This window comes from Lepidochelys kempii, chromosome 20 (assembly GCF_965140265.1).
Source record: "Lepidochelys kempii isolate rLepKem1 chromosome 20, rLepKem1.hap2, whole genome shotgun sequence".
Classification (NCBI taxonomy): Eukaryota; Metazoa; Chordata; order Testudines; family Cheloniidae; genus Lepidochelys; species Lepidochelys kempii.
The window spans coordinates 23009907-23031139 of record NC_133275.1 but is presented as its reverse complement, the minus strand read 5'-3'; the positions used below and the strand labels follow the sequence as shown (position 1 = coordinate 23031139).

The 21233-nt window shown below is 62.1% G+C and overlaps 1 protein-coding gene across 2 annotated transcripts in view; it reads left to right on the top strand.

Moving 5' to 3' along the window:
- The first annotated feature begins 4220 nt into the window (after positions 1–4220).
- MAST1 (microtubule associated serine/threonine kinase 1) overlaps positions 4221–21233 on the top strand; it is a 43490-nt gene continuing 26477 nt past the window's right edge. The window contains exons 1-3 of one of the 2 annotated variants that reach the window (XM_073318462.1): positions 4221–4474; positions 12611–12642; positions 20966–21054. In XM_073318462.1, coding sequence (XP_073174563.1) covers positions 4436–4474; positions 12611–12642; positions 20966–21054 — 160 coding nt within the window. In that variant the 5' untranslated portion in view covers positions 4221–4435. Of the gene's footprint in view, positions 4475–12610; positions 12643–14730; positions 14878–20965; positions 21055–21233 lie in introns of those variants that run through there. The other variant, XM_073318461.1, reaches the window with a different exon arrangement.

Below are 21233 nucleotides of genomic sequence, written 5' to 3'. Positions count from 1 at the left end.
TGTCTGGAAGGGGCCCAGCGGGGGTGGGGGGAGGTCCGGGCTCTGAGCGGCTCCGCTGTTCGCACCCCCGGGCCCAGAAACACAGCGCGGTGGGGTCTTTCCACCCCGGCAGCCCGGGGGAGGCGAGAGAACCCAGGAGTCCGGCCCTTGTATCGCTCCCAGCCCCCGTCCTTCAGCACCAGCACCATGGACAGCGCAGGGTCCAGAGCAGGGCATGTCCCGCCGCTGTGACTGGCTGCAACTGTGTGTGTGGGTGTGAGCGTGTTACATGCCTCTCCCTCCTCTGCCTGTCCCAGGCCCTCCCTCTCCATCACCCCGGGCAGAGTTCTGGGCTGTGGCGGCCTCCTCCCAAGCTAACCCTGCCACTGCCCGCGTCCGGGTGGGAACACGCGTCACCCAGGCTCGCACGCCAGGCTCGCACGCTCGCCGTGCACCCTGGCCCAGGTCTGCTCTCTGCCCCATCCGGTAACCGGTCTTCTGGAAGTGACCCTGTTACTGGGCCCACGTGGTTCCGGGGGGCAGGCCCATGGCCTCCAAGACTCCGAGATTGGGCCTTCTGCATCAGTGGCCCCGTTTCTCTCTCCCTCTCTGTGGCTCCCTGCACACCATCCGTTACCGCACACCACGGCCACTCCCTCGTCACACACCAGTGCACACAAACACAGCTTCACGCGCCCACACTCCCCGCCACCAGTCAGACACCTGCCCCTGCAGGCAACACCCCCCCACACCCACACACAGACACCCGCCTCCAGGCCCTGCTCTGCCGGCTGGGCCCAGCCCTAGCTATTGATTTCCTTTAACTGCCCCATTAGGCTGTGGATCGCCCTGGCCGCCCATCAAGTGCAGTTACGGCGCTGGCCCAGCCTATCGACCCGATGCTGCCTGGCCGTCCGTGCTGAGGCTGGTGCAGGACGGGGCCGGGCGCTGGCCCAAGCCACGAACTGCCCTGGAGACCAGACGCCACCCGTCACCCCCGACAGCTGCCTGCGCCAATCGCCGCGGAGACCAGAGTCACCCCGGGCTTGCGTCTCCCCAGAACCCAGGCCCCATGTTGATGGATCTACTTGACGATGAGAGTCCCATGGTCTCCAACCCCCCCGGCAGCAGGCGACCCACCTTTGCAAATCTCCCTGGCTTACAAAAACTACCAGGGGATTGTTACGGGCCAGGCCCTCCGCTTTACAGCTCCTCTGAAATGCAGCAACTCCCTGCAGCCCAGCGCCCCCTAGTGCCGCACTGGGGTCAGCCCTGACTGCCCGGGGAGAGCGCCCCCTACTGAGCCCCCACCCTGCTCCCTGCAGCTCAGCGCCCCCTAGTGCCGAACTGGGGTCAGCCCTGACTGCCAGGGCAGAGCGCCCCCTGCTGAGCCCCCACCCTGCTCCCTGCAGCCCAGCGCCCCCTAGTGCCGAACTGGGGTCAGCCCTGACTGCCCGGGGAGAGCGCCCCCTACTGAGCCCCATCCTGAAGCAGCAACCTCCTCTGCAGTGTGGTTTGTGAATTCAGAACATGGGGCAGGGGGAAAGGGGGCAGACCAGAGCCAGACCGCCATTGAGCAGAGCCCCCCTCCCCAGGAGCACCCCCCTGCCCACCCCAGGCCATGCGCCCAGCGGCCTCCCCTGGAGCAGCCCCCACCACACCGCTCCGTCGCCCCCATGAATATTTCATCCCTGCTCATTTCCCTGACGTGGCCGGGGACACAGCTCCATGAGCTCTGGAGCCTGGATTTTTCTAGGCCTTGGGGAGGGAGGGGGGAATGGGGATGAGCAGGAGGGTTATGCTCCCCCTCCCCACAGAAACTGACCCCTCTGGGCATCGCCAGAGCCCAAATTCCCCACTGCCAGGCACCAAGGACTCACCCCCCAGCCTCTTATTCCAGCCCCCCAACTGCCCAATGCTGGAGACCACCAGCCCCTTATTCAGGCCCCCAAATGCCCAGTGCTGGGGACCCCAGACCCTTATCCCAGCCCCCCAACTGCCCAATGCTGGCGACTCCCAGCCCCTTATTCAGGCCCCCAACTGCCCAGTGCTGGGGACCCCCTGCCCCTTATCCCTGCCCCCCAACTGCCCAATGCTGGGGAACCCCAGCCCCTTATTCAGGCCCCCAACTGCCCAGTGCTGGGGACCCCAGACCCTTATCGCAGCCCCCCAACTGCCCAATGCTGGGGAACCCCAGCCCCTTATTCCAGCCCCACAACTGCCCGATGCTGGGGACCCCTTGCCCCTTATCCCTGCCCCCCAACTACTCAATGATGCAGACCCCCAGCCCCTTAACCCAGCCCCAGAACTGCCCAATACTGGGGACCCCAGCCCCTTACCCCAGACCCCCTCGCCCCTTCCCCAGCCAGGTGGAAATTCCTGGACGAGCCCCCGTTGTGGGGGAGGGGGGCAGAAGCAACAGCTTGGCAGCTCTTCTAAGAGCAATGACAGCCCCCCCGCCCCGGCCCCCCGGGACCAGACACTGCCTGATCAATAATGCATCCGGCTCTTAACATATGTCAGGGCTGGCGGGGGAGGGGAGAGACGGGCAGGCGGGAGGGGGGGTCGAGGCAAGTGGAGACCGGGAGCGAGGCCACGGGGGGGAGGGGAGGAGAGAGAGGTGGGGGAAGAGGGGGTGGCTGCAGGAGGGGGGAAGGGGAGGCCCCCTCGGGGAAGGGCTTAGAGGCAGGGGGAGGAGGCCGGAGGGGGGAGGGCTGCAGAGGAAGGGCGGGGGGGAAGGGGTGGGAGGAAGCTGCCAGGGGAGGGGGGCTGGGAAGAGCTGAGCTAGCGTTACTGACTCCCTGTCAGTCTTTCTGCCCCCCCAGGTTCCCTGCGCTGTCAGCTGATGCAGCCAGCCCAGCTCAGGGCACCAGATGCTGTGGACTCCTGGAGGGAAAGGGTTAACAATTAATCCTGCCCTTAATCCAAAAGCAATTAGCCTTGGGAGGACCTGGCTCCCCACCCCCAGCCCCCTGGAGCTTCCTGGGGTCCTATGGGGACCCATCCTGCACCAGGGGAGGAAGGGGCTGGGAACCCAGGACTCCTGGGTTCTATTCCCAGCACCACCACCGACTCCATGGGTGAGCCACTTAATCACTCCGTGCCTCAGTTTCCCTTTCTGTACAGCAGGGATAATAATTCTTCCTTTGGCTGCATGGGTTATTGAGCTGTTCAGGAGAGGGACTGTCTCTCATAGGGGGCCCTGATCTCGGGTGGGCGTCTGTGCCGTGCCCGGCCCAATGAGGGCCTGATCCCAGTCGGGGTTTGTGCATTGCCTGGCCCAAGGGGGCCCATATAGATTGGAAACTCCGCAATACAAACAACAATAACCCCGGGGTCGTCGAGCCCTGCTGGGCCCTCGCTAACCCAGGAGCTAACCCCCCCAGACTGCTGTCTACACTCGTGCTTGCAACAGTGTAGAGGGAGGGAAACAGGCTGGTGCAGAGGGAGAGGCCGCAGGATTGCCAGCATGGGAGGGGTGTGTGTGAAAATTGCATGGAGAGAGGGCCAGAGTTAAGGGGACTCTAGGGACAGGGTCTGAGGGAAGGGGGGGCAGTGGGTGGTACGGGGGGCACACGGGCAGGGAGCAGTGGATGTGATGGGGGCGTGTGGGGTTGGGGGGCAGCCGCAGGGGGGCTCATGGGTGTGTGGGCAGGGGGGCACATTGGGGGAGCGGGTTGATGGGGCAGTGGATGGTGGGGGGTGACAGGGGAACGGGGGCAGCAGGTGGTGGGAGGCACATGGGGTGGGGGCAGGGGCTGAAGCGGAGCTCAGCGGAGCTGGGCCCTGGGGGCTGCGGGGCTGGAAGGGTTAAACCCCCGGCCCCGGGCGGGGAGGGGGGGTGTCCCGCGGTTGCCGCAGCAGCGGGGAGCCGGGCAGAGCAGCCCCCCGTCCCCGGGGGCCATGGGCTGGCGAGGCCGGGCCGCCCAGCCGGGATCTCGGCCCCCCCTCGCCGCCGCGCAGGAGCGGAGCCGGCGACGCGCAGAGGCGGCTGCATCCCCGGGAGCCGGGCAGGCGGGGGCAGCATGGGGGGGGCGGGAGGCCCCGGGGCCCCGGGACCCCCCAGCTAAGCGGGAAGCGGGAGCTCGCCGGGGCCGGGCGGTCGGGCGCAGGCGGCGGCGGCTGGCGAGGATGGAGCCGGGGGCGCACCTGGGCTGATCCCCGCGGAGGGCTGCGCGGCGTCTCGCGAAGCCTCGGGGGGGCTGAGACCCCCAGGGCGTGGTGGGGGGGGGCACACCTGAGCCGCCCCGCCCTGCCCCCCCCCCCCGCGCTGGGCAGCTGGGCCGGGCGCCGCCGCTGCCAGGGGCCTGGTGGCTGCCAAGTTTTGTGGCAGGAGACGCGAGTGAAGGATCCTCGCTCCCCCCCCGCAGCCAGCTTCCCCCCCCCCGCAGCCACCACCCCTCCCTCGGCTCCATCGCTGGCTCGGGGGCGCCCGGGGCCTGCTGGCTGGGGGGAGATGGACGACTCGGGGATTATCCGCAGGCGACGGCTCCAGGTAAGGGGGGCTGGGACCCCGCGCCTGGCATGGGAGGGGGTGCTGTGGTTTTGTGGGTGTCTGGTCCCCCTCCCCTGCTGGCTCACGGACGGGGGAGGAGCCCTGACGGATCCAGGGTGCCACCCCCTCCCCCCGCTGCTAATGCTCCCTGCAGTACAGCCGTGTGGGTCTGTCTGGGTGCCGCCCTCCCATAGATCCCCTCCCTGCCCCCCCCACGCTTAAATGGGGACATTGGGCCCCGGGACCACGTTTGGTGGGCATCCTTGGGGTGAGGGTGCTGTTTGGGGTCACCCCACCCATGCATCCCCTCCTGTGGTGGGGTGCTGTGGTATCCGGGGGTCTCTCCAGTCTGTTTTCCAGGTGTCCCCCACTTTGAGAGACCCTCCCCCATCCAAGGCCATGAACCCCCCCACCCTGGGAACTTTCTAGGGTGCACAGGGGCTGTGGAGCAGGGGGCGGGTGCTGCAGGGCGTGGGGTGTGTGAATGGGGCTCTGGGGGGTGGGCACTGTCAGAGTCGGGCATGGCAGGCTGGTGGAGACAGAAAGCGAGGGAGTGGCAAAGGGTGAAATGAGGGGGCACAGCTGCTCTGAGCTCCCCACTGCACCTCGGGGTGCCTGGGCGGAGCTGGCTGTTCGGGGTGGGCCGCGTCGAGCGATGTCGAGAGGTCTGGCACCGAACGGGGCAAGGCGCTCCCTGCCTGCCATGAGCGGGCGATGCGGTCCATTCTGACTCTGGTGTTTGGCTGGTGGGTTCTGATGCCAGGTCAGCTGGGAGTGTGTGTGTGGGAGGTGTTGGCATAGGACAGCTAGGTGGCAACATGCGCAAATGGTCTCTGTCTGGCCACTGAGAGGGGAATGGGGCCTAGTGGTTAGAGCTAGGGCTGGGATGGGAGTCAGGACTCCTGAGTTCTATTCCCAGATCTTTCCCCTCCTCCATGCCTCAGTTTCCCCCTCTGTACAGGGGGGATAATGACCCCAACACCCCGGGGTGGGTGAGAGTCATGGAGCTGATCTGAGTAATGTCTGTAAAGTGCATTGATCTCGGTGGGGCAAGCGCAGCCCCCATCTGTTATTATATATGCGGGGGGAATGGGGGAGGGGCCAGAGGCCCACCCCCCTGTCCCCAGGCCCAGTGTGCAGCATCACGATCCTCCCCACCCTGCTAGCACCTGGGATGGAAACCTCCCTCCCGCCGTGGGGCTCGCAGGGCCCTCGGGACCGGCCTGTCGGCAGCTCTGCCAAGGCGGTAAACATGTTTGTTTCATTTCAGTGCCTGTGGATCCCACACTGGGCTGGGCTGTGACACACAGTGGGGATCAGAACTGCTGGCCCAGTCCGGCCCAGTCAAGATCCTCTGCAGTTGGGGGTGTGAGTCTTGAGCCTGATTCTGGCCCAATTCCAGAGCGGGGGAAGTCACTCCAGCTCCCCCAAATCCCCACCCCACACTCTGAGTTGCACTCAGAGCTCGTATTCTTCACTTTCTGTCTAGAACTGTTAAAAAAGCCCCCCGCCATGCCCCACTTTAGGCTCCCTCTTTGCATTCCCCATAGTCCTGGGCCATGTCCCACCCCCTTGTGCAATCCAGAGCAGCCTCGGGGCTACTCTAACATCTTCCCCTTGCTGCTGGGCTGCGAACAGCCAGAGCAGTCAGCTGGACTGCAGGGCTGCCAGCTGGAGATGCCCCCCTGCTCAGGGATGATCCTTGGGGGGCCATTCCCCCGACTTTCAGACTCCTTTGGGCTGCCGGAGAGGCCTAGAAGAGTATCAAGGAGAGTTGGGCCTAGAGAGAGCGGGAGTGACACGGCTGCAGTGGGGACAACACCCACCTGCCCCCACTGCGGGGCCTGCTTCTGGGATCCCCAGAATCACCCCCCTGCCCCCTCCCCCCATCACTGGACAACGCCGAACCCTCTGGAGATCAGAACCCACGGCACCAACTGCACTGAGCTGACCCCGGGAAGTTAATGGCAGGGGGTCCAAGACATCCTCTTCCCCTCCTCCTCCAGGACGACAATCCCCAGAATGCCTCTGGGCTGAAACTGACCTGTGGAACTCATGGCCACTTGTGCAGCCATTGGCGGGGGAAACCCCCACCCCCCTCACACGGAGGCTTCCGCCATTTCTTCCCCGGCAGATTCAGGCCCAGAAATTTCCAAAAGCGGCCCCTGGTTTGGGGTGTTAGGTTCTCCCCAAACCGGAGCCAGCCCTGGAGAGGGGTAGGGAGGCTGCTCACGATGGATTGGTGTAACAGCGGAGCCCAGGAACCCCAGGCCAGGGTGCCAAGTGCAGGGCAAACAAGTGACAAATGCTACAGGGGGCTGCTGGGCAGGGTCCGCAGGAGCTTGTGAGAACCCTGCAGCACACAGGGTAATCTGCCCCCGTGACCTCGCCTCCTGACCCCTGGTGGCTTTAAGCCCTGAAGCATGATGGTGACCAGCCCTCCTAAAATTGCCCTTACTGTGAGTGGTGATTACTTCGCTCCTGCGGAATCAGGTGGCTCTGCTGGATTTTTAAAAAAGTCTCCCTTCATAACCCATTCCCTCCCTCCCCCCGCCCTCCCCTCATGAGTTTACTTTGCTTTTCTCTGGGCCTCTTTCCAGTTCAACAATACTTGATCAGGAAGAGAGCAGTTAAAAGGGGCTCTGCCTTTTGAGATCAGGGCCCTGCCTTGCTTGGCCTAACAATCTGGGGAAACCGAGGAATGGAGCGGCAAAGTGCTTTGCCTAAGGCCGTCCCGAGAACTGAACCAAGGACTCTTAGCCCTTTGCCTTGAGCACCAAATTATCTTGATCAGTCTCCAGAGTCTCAGAGCACAAGGTGGAGCTGCTCTGACTAAACGTGGGATGTTGGAAATTCGGATCCATGTTGTTTTTATTATTATTAGGTGCATTACGGTAGTGCCCAGGAGCCCAGTCGTGGCCCAGAACCCCACTGAGCTGGGCGCTGTATGCTATTTATTAGGAGCACTATGGTAGCACCTAGGAACCCAGTCGTGGCTCAGAACCCCATCGTGCTTGGCGCTGTACAGACACAGACCAGACGGACAGGCCCTGCCCTGGGGAGCTTCCCAGCAAAGTAGAAGACAAAGAACAACAGGTGGATTCAGACGGACGAGGGAGCCCCCAGGGAAAAGGGTTCTCAGTGTTGCACCCGGGTTCCATCTCTGGGGGCAGAGCTCCTGGTGCCGGGAGAGATCCCAGATGCATCATTGGCACGGTTCAATTTCCATGGCTGCCTGCCTTCTGCCGGAGCCAGGAGGGGCCGGGTTGGGGGCCGGAGATGAGCCGCACCGGAAATGTGCGGCTGTTCATCTGGCGTGACAGGGATCTTTAGCTCGGTGCCTCTTTCGTTGCAGGGCTAAGCTGCGGGGGAGGAGGGGTTCTGCCCCTCTTGGCTGTAGACTGCTCTGCCCCATAGGGCAAGCAGGTCTGGGCTTGCAGCAGTGGGCCTGTGCGCGGGGGAGAGTCTGCAGGGCCACAGCCTAAGCTGGGCCTGGCCCTGTTTGTTTTGTGGATGGGTGACACACACGTTTTGGTGATTTAGGTCCCTTGGCATTTTTTGTAAGAGAGCAGGGGGAAGTGTCAGCTCCAGGGTCCTGGCCAGATTGGAGCAGGGCAAATTCTAGTCACGATTCCCCCAGTTGTGTGAAGGATTTTAATACATTTCCTGTGCTGAACGCCTGTCTCGTGGGGCTGTGAAAAAACTGCCACACCTCGCCTCCAGAGGCGGCTGCATTTCAGCACCGGGCGAGGGATCCCTGTATAAACAGCCCCTGCACCCCACCCCAAAAGTGTCTGCTTCTCAGCCCCGGCTGATGGATCCCAGTATAAACAACCCCTGTGCCCCACCCCAGAAAAGGCTGCATCTCAGTATGGGCAAGGGATCACCGTATAACCAAACCTCAACTCTTACTCCAGAGGTGACTGGATTTTGGTGCTGGGTGAGGGCTCCCTATATAAACAGCCCCACCCCAGAGGCAACTGCCTCTCATCACTGAATGAGCAATCCCTGGGGATGCGTATCTATATAGAGCCTGAGGAGTCACACTTCGCTCTTAGCATACATGGATCACAACGTGTTCGACAAAGGACAGCTGTGTCATTATTCCCATTTAGTAGATGGGGAAACTGAGGCACAGGGTGGGGCTTGCCCAAACCTACCCCACTGGCCACAGGCAGCGCTGGGGGGTCAGTTACAGGCCTGGGAAGTTGGAGTGGGGGTGGGGGTGGCAGGACATGGGAGGGGGGGTCCAAGGGGACATCAGGAGGTGTGAGCCCCATTGCCGGTGGCTGGTGGGGGGAACGGCAGACCCATAAGTAGTGGCTTTGTGGACTGGGAGCCCCAAGGCTGCTGGCTGTTGGTGGCACAAGCAAATTGTATGCAGTTCTGGGGGGCTGTGTGGGGCATTGGGGAACTGTGGGGCAGTTGAGGGGGTCATGGGGGGCTGTGGGTCATTTAAGGGGGTGGGGACAGTGCAGAGCATGGGGGCTGTGGGGAATTTGAGGGGTCATGGGGGGATGTGCGGGGTGGTGGTGGGCTGTGGGGCATTTGAGGGGGTTGTGGGGGCTCTTCAGGGTGTGGGGAGACTGTGGGGCATTTGAGGAGGTTGTGAGGGGGCGATGTGAGATGTGGGGCAGGGCTGAGGAGTACTCAGAGTGTCTGTGGGTGCAGTGCGAGAAGTCTAGGGGCGCTGGGCAGGGACATTTGGGGGAGGTATTATCCCATTGCTGGAGGGTGGGGAATCAGATGCCAGCGCAGCCCCTACACCCCCCTCCTGCCCAGCTGTGTCTCCCGCCCTGGGGGGAGGGATCAGATGGCGGGGGGCAAGTTCCCGGCAGCGGGCGCGGTTTTGGGAACTTGCGGGCACAGCAGCTGCTGGTGCTGGAGGGAAGCCCAGTCCCCCCCCGCCCCCCCTGCTCTGGAGTGGTGGGGGAGGAGAAATCTGCCTCCATCCCGAGGAAGTCCTCGGGCTCCCAGCAGGGGGCTCTGTGGGGAGTGGGGCAGGAGCTCTGGCTGTGGGGTGGGGGTGTCTCCTGGCTACTCCAGTCCTGGTCTCTCCCAGCAGGGGGTGCTGTGGGGGTCTGGATTTAGGGCGGGGGCCCCATATTTCGGATAATGACCAGGTCCCAGCAACGCCCCCCCTCCATCCTTGTGTGGGGGGTGGGGGGCGCCTGTCCCTTTAAGGCCTGTGCTGTCCACACACTGCGGGGAGGGGAGCCCACAGGTGCTGCAATGCGACTGGAGGAGCCGGGAAGCAGCGCCAGGGCCCCGATCCTGCTGGGGGCTGAGCATCTTCCCCGCACCCCGCTGGCCCCGGCTCCCTGGAGGCCTGGACCCCAGGGAGCGAATTAACCCCTGCGGTGCTATCTTGGGGTCCTGCGGCTGATGCCCCCCTCCCCAAAATGGTCTCAGCTGTGGGGATCAGTGGGGGGGTGTGTCAGAGACGTGGGTGGGGCTTTCTTCTCCCAGCTGGAGTGGGCTGGTGGGAAGGAGCACCCTGGGGTGGGGGAGCGGGGCACACGTGTCTGGGGGTGTTGTACACCCAGAGGGTTTGTTCTACGTGCAAACACAGAGAAATGTTACACACAGACACACAGAATTGTTCTCCACACAGATCCACTGAAATATCTCACGCACCCGGACACGGCATTTTTCCACGCACACCCGGATACACGCAAGCCGCGGTCCTGGGGTGTGATGCGCCTAGGGAAACGTTACACACAAAGGGAAACGCTGCACACACACGGTCAGAAATATGACCCACCGAAGATGAGGAAGGAAGGTAACTGGGGAATTGTACACATGACACACCCCAGGGAGTGTTCCCCATAGACAGACCCACATGGGGTGTGACACGGATTTCCCACTTCCACCTTCTCCCATGTGCACTTTGTACACTTCATACTCATGTGCCCACCCCACAGGGGGGACACACACTAACACGACGGCTTCCTCTTCTCACGCCCTCTCATCCACACACCTGCTCTCGCACACCCACTTGTGTGTACACATTCTCACACCCTCATTCTCACACATCCACTCTCACATCCTCACGCTCTCACGTACATGGGCAAATGCTCACCCACCCTTGTTTTCACACTCACACACACGATTACACTCATAAAGGCACCCACACCCACATAGGCACACATGCTCACACACCTACACACACATGCCCACCAACACACAAACATACACACGAACACACACATACAAAGGCACACCACACACATATGCACACTTGAACAGATACACGTACACACACGCATGCACACGCATGCAAATGCACACGTGCACAGACCCACACCTGCACGCACAAACACGCACATATGCAAACACACACGTGCACGGCCATCTGCACACAGAGCTATTTTCTGTCTCCTGGGGGGCAGAGTACAGGAAAGGGGCCTGGAGTGAGTCCATCCCCTCTGCCCTGCCCCGTGTGTCTCCTGCTGAGATTCCCTCCTGGGCCCCGGGCCCTGCAGCCGGCAGGCAGAGACGCCCTGGCACTGCCCTTCCCAGAGCCGCACCAATTCCAGGGCTCGCAGCTGGAAGTTACACAGGGTGGGTGAGTGGTTGTGGGGAGAGAGCTGTTCTTTCAAGTCTTGGCTCAGGGAGGGAAGTAGGGCCTAGTGGTTGGGGGGGGGCTAGGAGCCAGGACTCCTGGGTTCTACCCCCAGCTCTGAGAGGGGAGTGGGGTGTAGTGCTTAGGGCAGGGAGAGGTTCAGCATCTGGTGCAGTTGGCCGCATCAGCCCCTTGCACGTCTGTTGAGCGAAGTGTCCGTTGGCCTCAATCGAGGCTCTTTGAGAGATTTGATTAATTTTTTCCTCCTGGATCCGAGCTTGAGACACTTGGGTCCAGATCCTCCAATGTGCCGACATATCTTCGAGGATCTGGGCCTTAGGGGGTTTGGGGAGGGGGGCAAGTGAACTTTGCATTAGGAGTGGGGGGGGATCAGGGAACAGATTCCCGGATTCCTTCCAGGATGGGAGCATCCCAGAATGTGTCGTCTGCGGAGCCCCTGGCATGCCGGCTGCTGGGCACAGTGCCCTACAGACAACCTGGGCTCCCAGGACAGACTGCCGCCCCGCTGGCCCCGGCTGCAGCCAGGAGGGGACTCAGACAGATGGGCAGACAGAGTCAGACAGACAGGGAGAGTTGCTGCGGCTTGCTAATGCAATCAGGCCCTTAGCGGCCAAATGCCCCCCTGCCTGCTGCAGCTGCTGCTGGCCAAGTGGAGTCTGAGCTTGGAGGGGAGAGTCCAAGGGTGCAGGGCGGGAGGCTCAGCAGGGGGCGCTCTCCCCGCTGTCCTGATCTCCGGGTGGTGCTAGGGAAGGGTGCCCTACAGGGAGCGCGATGTGGGGGTCAGCGCGTGGCACTTTCCCCTCGCAGTCTGCCCAGTGCAGCACTAGGGGGCGCTGAGCTGCAGGGAGCTGGCTGGGGGGACTCAGTAGGGGGCGCTCTCCCCTGCCTGGCAGTGCTGACCCCAATGCCCCAGCGCCAGGCTGTTGCCTTTCAGATGCGCTGTAACCCCAAGGCCCCGCCTCCATGACCATCGTCAGTGGCTTGTTCGCGAGAGGCGGGGTTTTGATACCCAGGTCCTGGATTGGTTCTAACTGGGTTCACGCTTGCTTGTACCCTACCCTGCCCCCTGCTGACACAGGAGGACACAGGGTTTTTTTTGTATAAACAGCCCCCTTGCCCCACCCCAGTGGCAACTGCATCTCAGTAGCAGGCCAAGGGTCCCTGTATACACAGCCGCCGTGCCCCACCCCAGAGGTGGCTGCATATCAGCGTCTGGCGAGGGATCCCTGTATGAACAGCTGCTGTGCCCCACCCCAGAGGTGGCTGCCTGTTAGTGCCAGGTGAGAGATCCCTGTGTGTGTGAACTACTATTAATTATTTGTACTGCGGTGGTATCTAGCATCCCCCGGGGATGGGCCAGGACCCCCATTGTGCCTTGTGTTGCACTAACCCAGTAAAAATGTTCCAGTCTGTTCAGACAAAAGGGATTCTAGAAAAGAGATCAGCCCTGGGACTCCATCACCTTCTGACGATGATCCAGGGGGCAAAATCCCCTCTGTCCCCCTTCCCCCCCCAGGGGCTAACTTCCCGTCCCCTGTCTTGTTTTGCAGAAGGACCTGCCCTTGCCACGGAAAAGCAGCAGGTAAGCCCCTTCCGCTGCAGTGTTTGTGTGTCCCGGGATTCGGGTGGTCACCCCCCATCCCAGACCTCCCTGCAGCAGCCTTGCAGGCCTGAGATGGGGGGGTTCACTCCCCGCCTTGTGAGCCAGTGGTCAGTGTCCCGCTACAGACTTCGCACGGGACTGATCCAGGCGATTCCCTCGCTGGCTGGCTGGGGGCAGAGGGGAGCTACGAATCAATCCCAGGCAAGGACCCGGCGACGTGGCCGTGGGGCAGGGGTTAATCTGCCCCTCCTGGGTCACCTTGGGGCTTTGCCCGGATTCCAGCCTGGCACATCCCAGGGCCTGTGCTGGGCTCTTCAGGGTCTTTCCTCCTCTCCTGTGACGCGCTATCTCAGAGTCGGAGGGTTGGTTTGGGGGTGAGGTCTGGGAATGCACGCCAGGCTGTGCACACAACCAGCCACGGAGACACCCACACGTGCAATCGCATACCTATGCTGTGTGTACAACCACACCCTACACACCCGCATCCACACCAGGCTACGCGGAGTCCCACGTGTACTTCACGCATAACCACACCAGGTAGGCACCCAAACAGTCCACGCGAAACCACACACCACCTACAAACTCAATCACAGACACCACCCCGTGTACATACCCACCTCCCCCACAGATAGAGCCCCATATATAGACCCACTTCCCGTATAGACAATCATGCACCCAGCCACATAAACACACCCTATATACACAAATATACACTCATACAAAATGTGCACAACCGCACGGCACATACATACACTACAGATACACACTATCCGTGATTTGGGGAAGAGGGGCCTATACACACACACTCCATTAACACACAGTAACACTCACCCTATAACACAGACTGTGTAACACACGCACGCACCCCGTGGCCCCCACCCAAACAGAAACACACACAGATACACTCTAGTAACACCCACACAGGCATTCTCCAGCCAGTAATATACCACACACACAAATAGACACCCCCCCCCGCACAGAGATGTGTCCTCGCAGAGATCACAGCTCTGAAATCCATGCCAGCCGCCTGCACCCAGCAGCCCCCTGTCTCCCTACACCCACCGCAGGGGCCAGGGATCAGCTGGGAGCTCGCTCCAGGCAGCTGGGGCTGCGTCTGTCTGTGTGTGGGGTACCGGTGTCATGTGTGTGTCACAGCCCGGAGAGTGCACGTGTGTGTGTGTTCCTAGGGTCTATCGGTGTGCGTGTCTGTTTGGGGGGGATTCCATGGGGTGCATGCGTGTTATATGGGGGGGTTGCTGGAGTGTGTGTGTTTCTGGAGAGGTTGTGTGTGTGTGTGTGTTACTGGAGTGTGTGTGTTTCTGGAGAGGTTGTGTGTGTGTGTGTTACTGGAGTGTGTGTGTTTCTGGAGAGGTTGTGTGTGTGTGTGTGTGTTACTGGAGTGTGTGTGTTTCTGGAGAGGTTGTGTGTGTGTGTGTGTTACTGGAATGTGTGTGTTATATGGGGGGGTTGCTGGAGTGTGTGTGTTTCTGGAGAGGTTGTGTGTGTGTGTGTGTGTGTGTTGTGTTATATGGGGGGGGGTTGCTGGAGTGTGTGCGTCTGTGTATCTATCTCTGATCCCGCCCCTGCCCCCGCCATGGTCCCTTTGCCCCAAACAGCATTTCCAGCTGCATCATCGCAGCGGCCCCGGGACCAGAGCCCGCCCCCCCCCCCCCCCACGGCAGACACATCCCCGGCCCGCTCGCCCCGCTTCCAGCGCCCCCCCCGCCAGACACACCCCCAGCCCCCCTCCGCTCCCAGCGCCCCCCGACACCTCCCCAGTCCCCCCCGCTTCCAGCGCCCCCCCCGCCAGACACACCCGCAGCTCCCCCCGCTCCCAGCGCCCCCCGACACCTCCCCAGTCCCCCCCGCTTCCAGCGCCCCCCCCGCCAGACACACCCGCAGCTCCCCTCCGCTCCCAGCGCCCCCCGACACCTCCCCAGTCCCCCCCGCTTCCAGCGCCCCCCCCGCCAGACACACCCGCAGCTCCCCCCGCTCCCAGCGCCGCCCCCCCCCCGACACACCCCCAGCCCGGCCCCTCCCCGCTCACAGCGCCGCCCCCCGGCTCCCCGCTCCGGCTTCTCGGCAGCCGCTCGGCGCGCTGGGCTCGGCCCCATGGCGGCCCCGGGGGGCGATGTCTGAGCCCCCGCGAGCGGCCCCGGCCGAGCCCCCGCGGCCCCGGAGCCTGGACGGCAGCATGTTCCGCCGCACCAAGAGGTACCGGGTCCGAGACACCTGCCCCCGTCCCCGCTCCCCCATCCTCCTCCATCCCCCTGCCCCTCCCTTCCCCCTTCCTCAGCCCCCCAGCCCCCCTGCCCCTCCCTCCTCCTGCTTCCTCAGCGCCCCATCGTCCTCCATCCCCCTGCCCCTCCCTTCCCCCTTCCTCAGCCCCCCAGCCCCTCCCTCCTCCTGCTTCCTCAGCGCCCCATCGTCCTCCATCCCCCTGCCCCTCCCTTCCCCCTTCCTCAGCCCCCCAGCCCCTCCCTCCTCCTGCTTTCTCAGCGCCCCATCGTCCTCCATCCCCCCATCATCCCCCTCCTGCTCCCCCATCCCCCTGCCCCTCCCTTCCTCCCCCCATCCTCCTGCTTCCTCAGCCCCCACTCCATCCCCTCCCCTCCCTTCCTCCCCCCTCCTTCCTCAGCCCCCCATCCTCCTTCCTCCTCCTGCTTCCTCAGCCCCCCGTCATCCTCCATCCCCCCATCATTCCCCCTCCCGCATCCGCCTCCATCCTCCCTTCCCCCTCCCTCCTCATCCCCCTTCCCCCCCATCCACCATCCCTCCATCCCCTCTGTCCTGATCCTTCCATCCTTGTTCCTTTCCCCTCCTCATCCCCCCTCCCCATTCTCCTCTTCCTCCATCCCCTCCCCCATCATCCCCCTCCCTCCATCTCCCCTCCTCATCCCCCATCCCCCCATCATCCCTCCATCCCCTCTGTCCTGATCCTTCCATTCCCATCCCCTCCCCCATCCTCTCCCTCCTCATCCTTTTCCCCCATCATCCCTCCATCCCTATCCCCCTCCGTTCTCACCACTCCATCCCTGTCATCCCCCTCTCCAGCCCCTCTGTCCCGCCATCCTTCATCCCTCCGCCGCCCTCCTCCTCCTCACTATCCCTCCATCTGCACCTCCTTCCCTCCATCCTGCCCCCTGGCCCCATCCCTCCATCCCACTCGCCTTCCCCTGCCGGGCTTTTCCGTCTCTTTCTCTGATGTCTTGGGGATATTTTTGTTGGGGGGTGCCAAGGATCCAGCTTCATTTTGCCCCCCCCACAGTGACCAACAATGATGGGGGGGACAATGATGCGTTCAGAGCTGATGTGGGTGCAATGTCTTTGGCTGGGGGGGCATGTTCAAAGCTGGAGGGGGGCAGATTTGGAGTGGGGGGATTCAGAGCCGGGGGGGAGGCTGGGGTTATGCTGGTGATGGGGGAGGGTCCCTTGACACACCCCTCCCTCCCCCCCTCCCTCCCCTGACACATCCATCCTCCCCCTCCCTCCCCAGATACACTTCTCCCTCCCCATACAAACCCTCCCTCCCCCTCCATCCTATGACACACCCTCCCTCCCTCCCCATACACTATCTATCTATCTATCTATCTATCTATCTATCTATCTATCTATCTATCTATCTATCTATCTATGCCTCCTACCCCCTCTATCTATCTATCTATCTATCTATCTATCTATCTATCTATCTATCTATCTATCTCACATACTCTGCTCTTTCTCAGTAACACCCCAGATCCACCCATCTCCTTGGCCCTCCAAGCTCTGCACCCCGCTAGGCCTGGGGGGGGGGACCCAGCTCTGGGGTCTGAGGGTTGTTCAATATTTCCAGCCCCTGCCCCATGGCGCCTCCTGTCTTAGGGGCTGAATAGTGTATGGGGGGGAGGGGGCTGGAGACATACATTGGAATCACAGCAAAAGACAGCGGCCTTCCCCAGCCAGCTCTAGTCTTCTGCCCCCCAGCCCCAGCCATCTGCCCCCCAGCCACCCTGTCTCCATCCACCCCCCAGGCACCTCCCTCACCTGCCACGTGCTGCTTGGCTGCTTGGAGGGGCTGGGGTGGGAGTGGGGGGCAGGGCCCTTTGGGATCAGTCTGGGGAGCATGGGGGGAGACGGGTGTGGAGCCGAGTTGGGTTCTGGTTGGTGAGGTGGGCACCTTTGGGGGAGTTACACTGTGTGCGCGCGTGTGCGAGAGGAACAGCTACTGGTCCCTTGAGAGAGCGTGTGTTACCCCCGGTATGTGGTGTTGTGCAGTGTAATTGGTGTTTTTGTGATAGTATGTGTGGTGGGGGAAGGGCTGATACATGCTTGTGCATTCACTGACACATGTGCACACCCTGATGCACACCCTGCCCCGTTCACGCACACACACTGACACACTCATGCACACTGACATGCGTGCACACACTCATGCACACACTGACACACTTGTGCACGCGCTGACATGTTTGCACACATACTGACACAGTCACGCACACCGACACGTGTGCACACACTAATGCACACACTGACACACTTGAGCACACGCCGACACGTTTGCACACACACACTGACACACTCATGCACACCGACATGCGTGCACACACTAATGCACACACTGACACACTTGTGCGCACGCTGACACGTTTGCACACACACTGACACACTCATGCACACCGACACACGTGCACAAACTAATGCACACACTGACACACTTGAGCACATGCTGACACATTTGCACACACACTGACACACGCGCACCGACATGCGTGCACACACTAATGCACACACTGACACACTTGTGCACAAGCTGACACGTTTGCACACACACTGACACACTCACACGCCGACACATGTGCACACACTAATGCGCACACTGACACACTTGTGCACGTGCTGACACGTTTGCACACACAAACTGACACACGCGCACACCGACATGCGTGCACACACTAATGCGCACACTGACACACTTGTGCCCGCTGACACGTTTGCACACACTCACCGACACACTCACACGCACCGACACGCGTGCACACACTAATGCACACACTGACACACTTGTGTGCGTGCTGACATGTTTGTGCACACACACTGACACACGTGCACACACTGACACACTTGCACATGCACCGACATGGCCTTTGCCGGCAGGGCTTGTTCTGACTGAGAGCCACCGCCCCAGCTTCCACCCATTGTTGGGTTTAATGAGCTTCTTGACTGACTGCATCGTCATGGAGACAGATGGACAGGGCATCACCATGGAGACAGGAGACAGACAGACAGGGCATCTCCAGGGAGACAGGGCATGGAGACAGGCAGACACCAGCTACACATCCACTAGGACACAATACATTCACAGAAAGACACACACACATCCTTAGCCACACTCACAGCCAGACCTGACCCGGACACAACACACACAGCCGCTCACACTCAGGTGCAAGAGCTCCCCCCTCCCTCCCCCCGACGCCCACCTCGCACCCCGTCACACCAGACAGATCTTCTCACGCACACCCGGCCAACCAGAGGGGAGGCAAACACACAGCCACACACGCTCTGACACCCAACAGATCTTGCTCACCCTGGTTTCAGACAAACACAGACACCTACACACTCAAACACACTGAGACACCAGGCAGACTCAGACTCCATCAAGCACGCACACACAACGCAGACACAGCGGGAATATGTGACCCTGAGAGGGGGCTGTGGGTCGGGACGGAAGGGCACCGGCTGGGCTACGGATGAGGGGAGCCCAGGGCTGGGCTAGCAGGGGCTGTGGGTCGGGATTGAGGGGCACCGGTGGGGGTGGGGGAGCCCAGGGGCCAGGATGGCAAATCCCAGACCTACCAGTGCTCACACTAATGCCGTTGTTAACGAGTAGGCTGCTGCTAACCGACCACAGAACAATGGCTGATGGTTGTTTCAAGATGGCGGCGCAGGCCCCAGTCCTGGGGGCTCTGTGTCCAGGCTGCCCCCCTTGGTCCCAGGCTGGCACCAAAGTCACGAGCCAAGGGAGGAGCAGGGCACAGGAACCAAGGGGGCTGAGGCCAGGGTGCTTAGGGGATGGGACAGTCTAGGGTTTGGCAGTTGCCACATCATGGCCTAGACATGGTTCCCCGGTCCAGAGCTGGGGGGAGGGGTCGCCTCTGCGAAGAGCAGTGTAGGGTGTATGACACATGACTGAGGATGCTCATCCCAACCTGGCTGTATCACAGCAGAGGGGAGCAGCCAGCATTCCCATAATCCCCTGCTCTCCCTGGCTCTCCCGGCCCCCTTTTCCCCTCCATGCATTGTTGACTCTGAACACTACTGATAGCCAGTTACATGTCAGCGCCGTTAAGGGTTTCACGACTGAACAGAGCAGAGGAGAAAGGAGAGTGAGTGTCGGGGGACTGGCACAATTAGCTGGGCATGCTCTTGCTTCAGGGATGTGGGTGGGTGGTTGGCTTAGGAGAACACATCTATTTTATTGTCCCCAGTCTGTCCCCGTGCTGTGAGCCGTTCAACAGCCCCCACCCCAGAGACAGCTGCCTCTCAGCACCCAGCAAGGAGCGGGGACAGATCTAGGTCCCTGCCAGTGCGGTATCAGAGAGGCTCTGAGCTCTGTGTACGGGCCAGGGGTTGCTGCCCGCCCAGCCAATGGGCATCAGAGCCCAGCCGCTATAAATGATCCTCAGTGGGGCAGATGAATTACCCCAGAAGAGGCAGCGGCTAGAACTCTGCAGGGCCCCGTGGGCCGAAGCAGCGACAGCCGCCGGAGCTGATGGTGGGCGAGCAAACTGTCAGTGAGAGACTGGTAGGGCCATGGCTCTGCCGGTGCACCTTGCTCCAGACCCGCAGCCCCCTGCCCCCCCAGCTCTGCCAGTGCCCCTCGCTCCCGACCCGCAGCCCCCTGCTATTCCAGCCCTGCCCCCCCAGCTCTGCCGGTCCCCCTCGCTCCCGACCCGCAGCCCCCTGCCCCCCAGCTCTGCCAGTGCCCCTCGCTCCCGACCCGCAGCCCCCTGCTATTCCAGCCCTGCCCCCCCAGCTCTGCCGGTCCCCCTCGCTCCCGAATAGCAGCCCCCTGCCCCCCCAGCTCTGCCAGTGCCCCTCGCTCCTGACCCGCAGCCCCCTGCTGTTCCAGCCCTGCCCCCCCAGCTCTGCCGGTCCCCCTCGCTCCCGACCCGCAGCCCCCTGCTATTCCAGCCCTGCCCCCCCAGCTCTGCCAATGCCCCTCATTCCTGGCACTCCCTTTCTCCATCTCTGTTTATTGCACCTCAATCCTGATTTATCTCTGGGGTGTTTTTTTGTGGGGGGGGGAAGGGGGAGGTCAGGACTCCTGGGTTCCATTCCCAGCTCTGTCACTGACTCCCTGTGTGATCTTGGGCGAGTTACCTCGTTCGTCACCTCGGCCGTGAGCCAGCTCTGGGGTGGAGCCTGGCAGCTGGGTAGGAGCCCAGAGCAAGGCAAAAGGACCAGCAGTAGAATGTGCGTGATGGGGCTGGGGGAGGGGGGAATGTCAGGGCCAGATAATTTAGGCAGGACCCTGGGGTCAGCTTGTGAGAGACGTCCTGGAGTCTGTTCATGACAGGGCATGAAAACACAGCACAAGAGTGAGGGAATAGAACCCAGGAGTCCTGCCCACCCCCAGTAGGCCCCACTCCCCTCACAGAGCCAGAGATAGAACCCAGGAGTCCTGGCACCCAGCCCCTCCCCCCACTACACCCCCCTCCACTCACAGAGCCGGAGATAGAACCCAGAAGTCCTGGCCCCCCTCCCCTCACAGAGCTGGGACCGGATGCAGTCCCCCTTCCTGAAGCTGAAGTGAAGGATGTAAGTCGATGGGGAGCCTGGCCCTGGGAGAAGAGTGATGTCTAGTGGTTAGCGCAGGGCGGGACTGGGAGCCCAGCAGCACTTGCCTTGGTGCGGCATGGGGGGAATTGGGAGTGGCGTCCGTCCCCATCACTGCCCCACCCCCAGCTGGTCTCGATTCATTTTGTCCATTCCCGCACTGGAAATAGCACACGAAAAAACTCCAGAGCCCAGAAGAAATCGAGATGGGAACGGCTGGGAGGGGCCCTACTGCTTAGTGTGGGAGCGGGGGGCTGGGAGCCAGGACTCCTGGGTTCTATCCCTGGTGCTGGGAGCAAAGCAGAGCTCAGGGTTTCTAGTCCTGGGCCTGAGGGAGTAGAGAAGACCCTGAAGGGGAGCTGTCTCTTGAAACTCCCTTGATCCCATGCTGGCTTTGGGACTGGGATCAGACCCCATTTCCCCCTAGCCCCCGAGCTGGCCCACTGAGTCCGGTCCCCCCTTCTCTTGTTCCTTCCCTTCTCTGCAGCTGCCGAACCAGTAACAGGAAGAGCCTGATCCTGACCAGCACGTCCCCGACGCTGCCGCGGCCCCACTCCCCCATCCCGGGTCACATCGGTGAGTTCCCCCAGCCTGGGACGCCATCCATCCAGCGTCGCCCCAGCCATGCTGCTCCGTAGCCAGCAGGGGGAGCTCTTGTTCGAGGCATCACAACTTGCCCCCACCAAGGGCAGCTCCCTTCCCGCACTAAGCCAGCCCTGCCAAGGCCCCAGCTGGGCCTGGGGCTGCGCCCATCA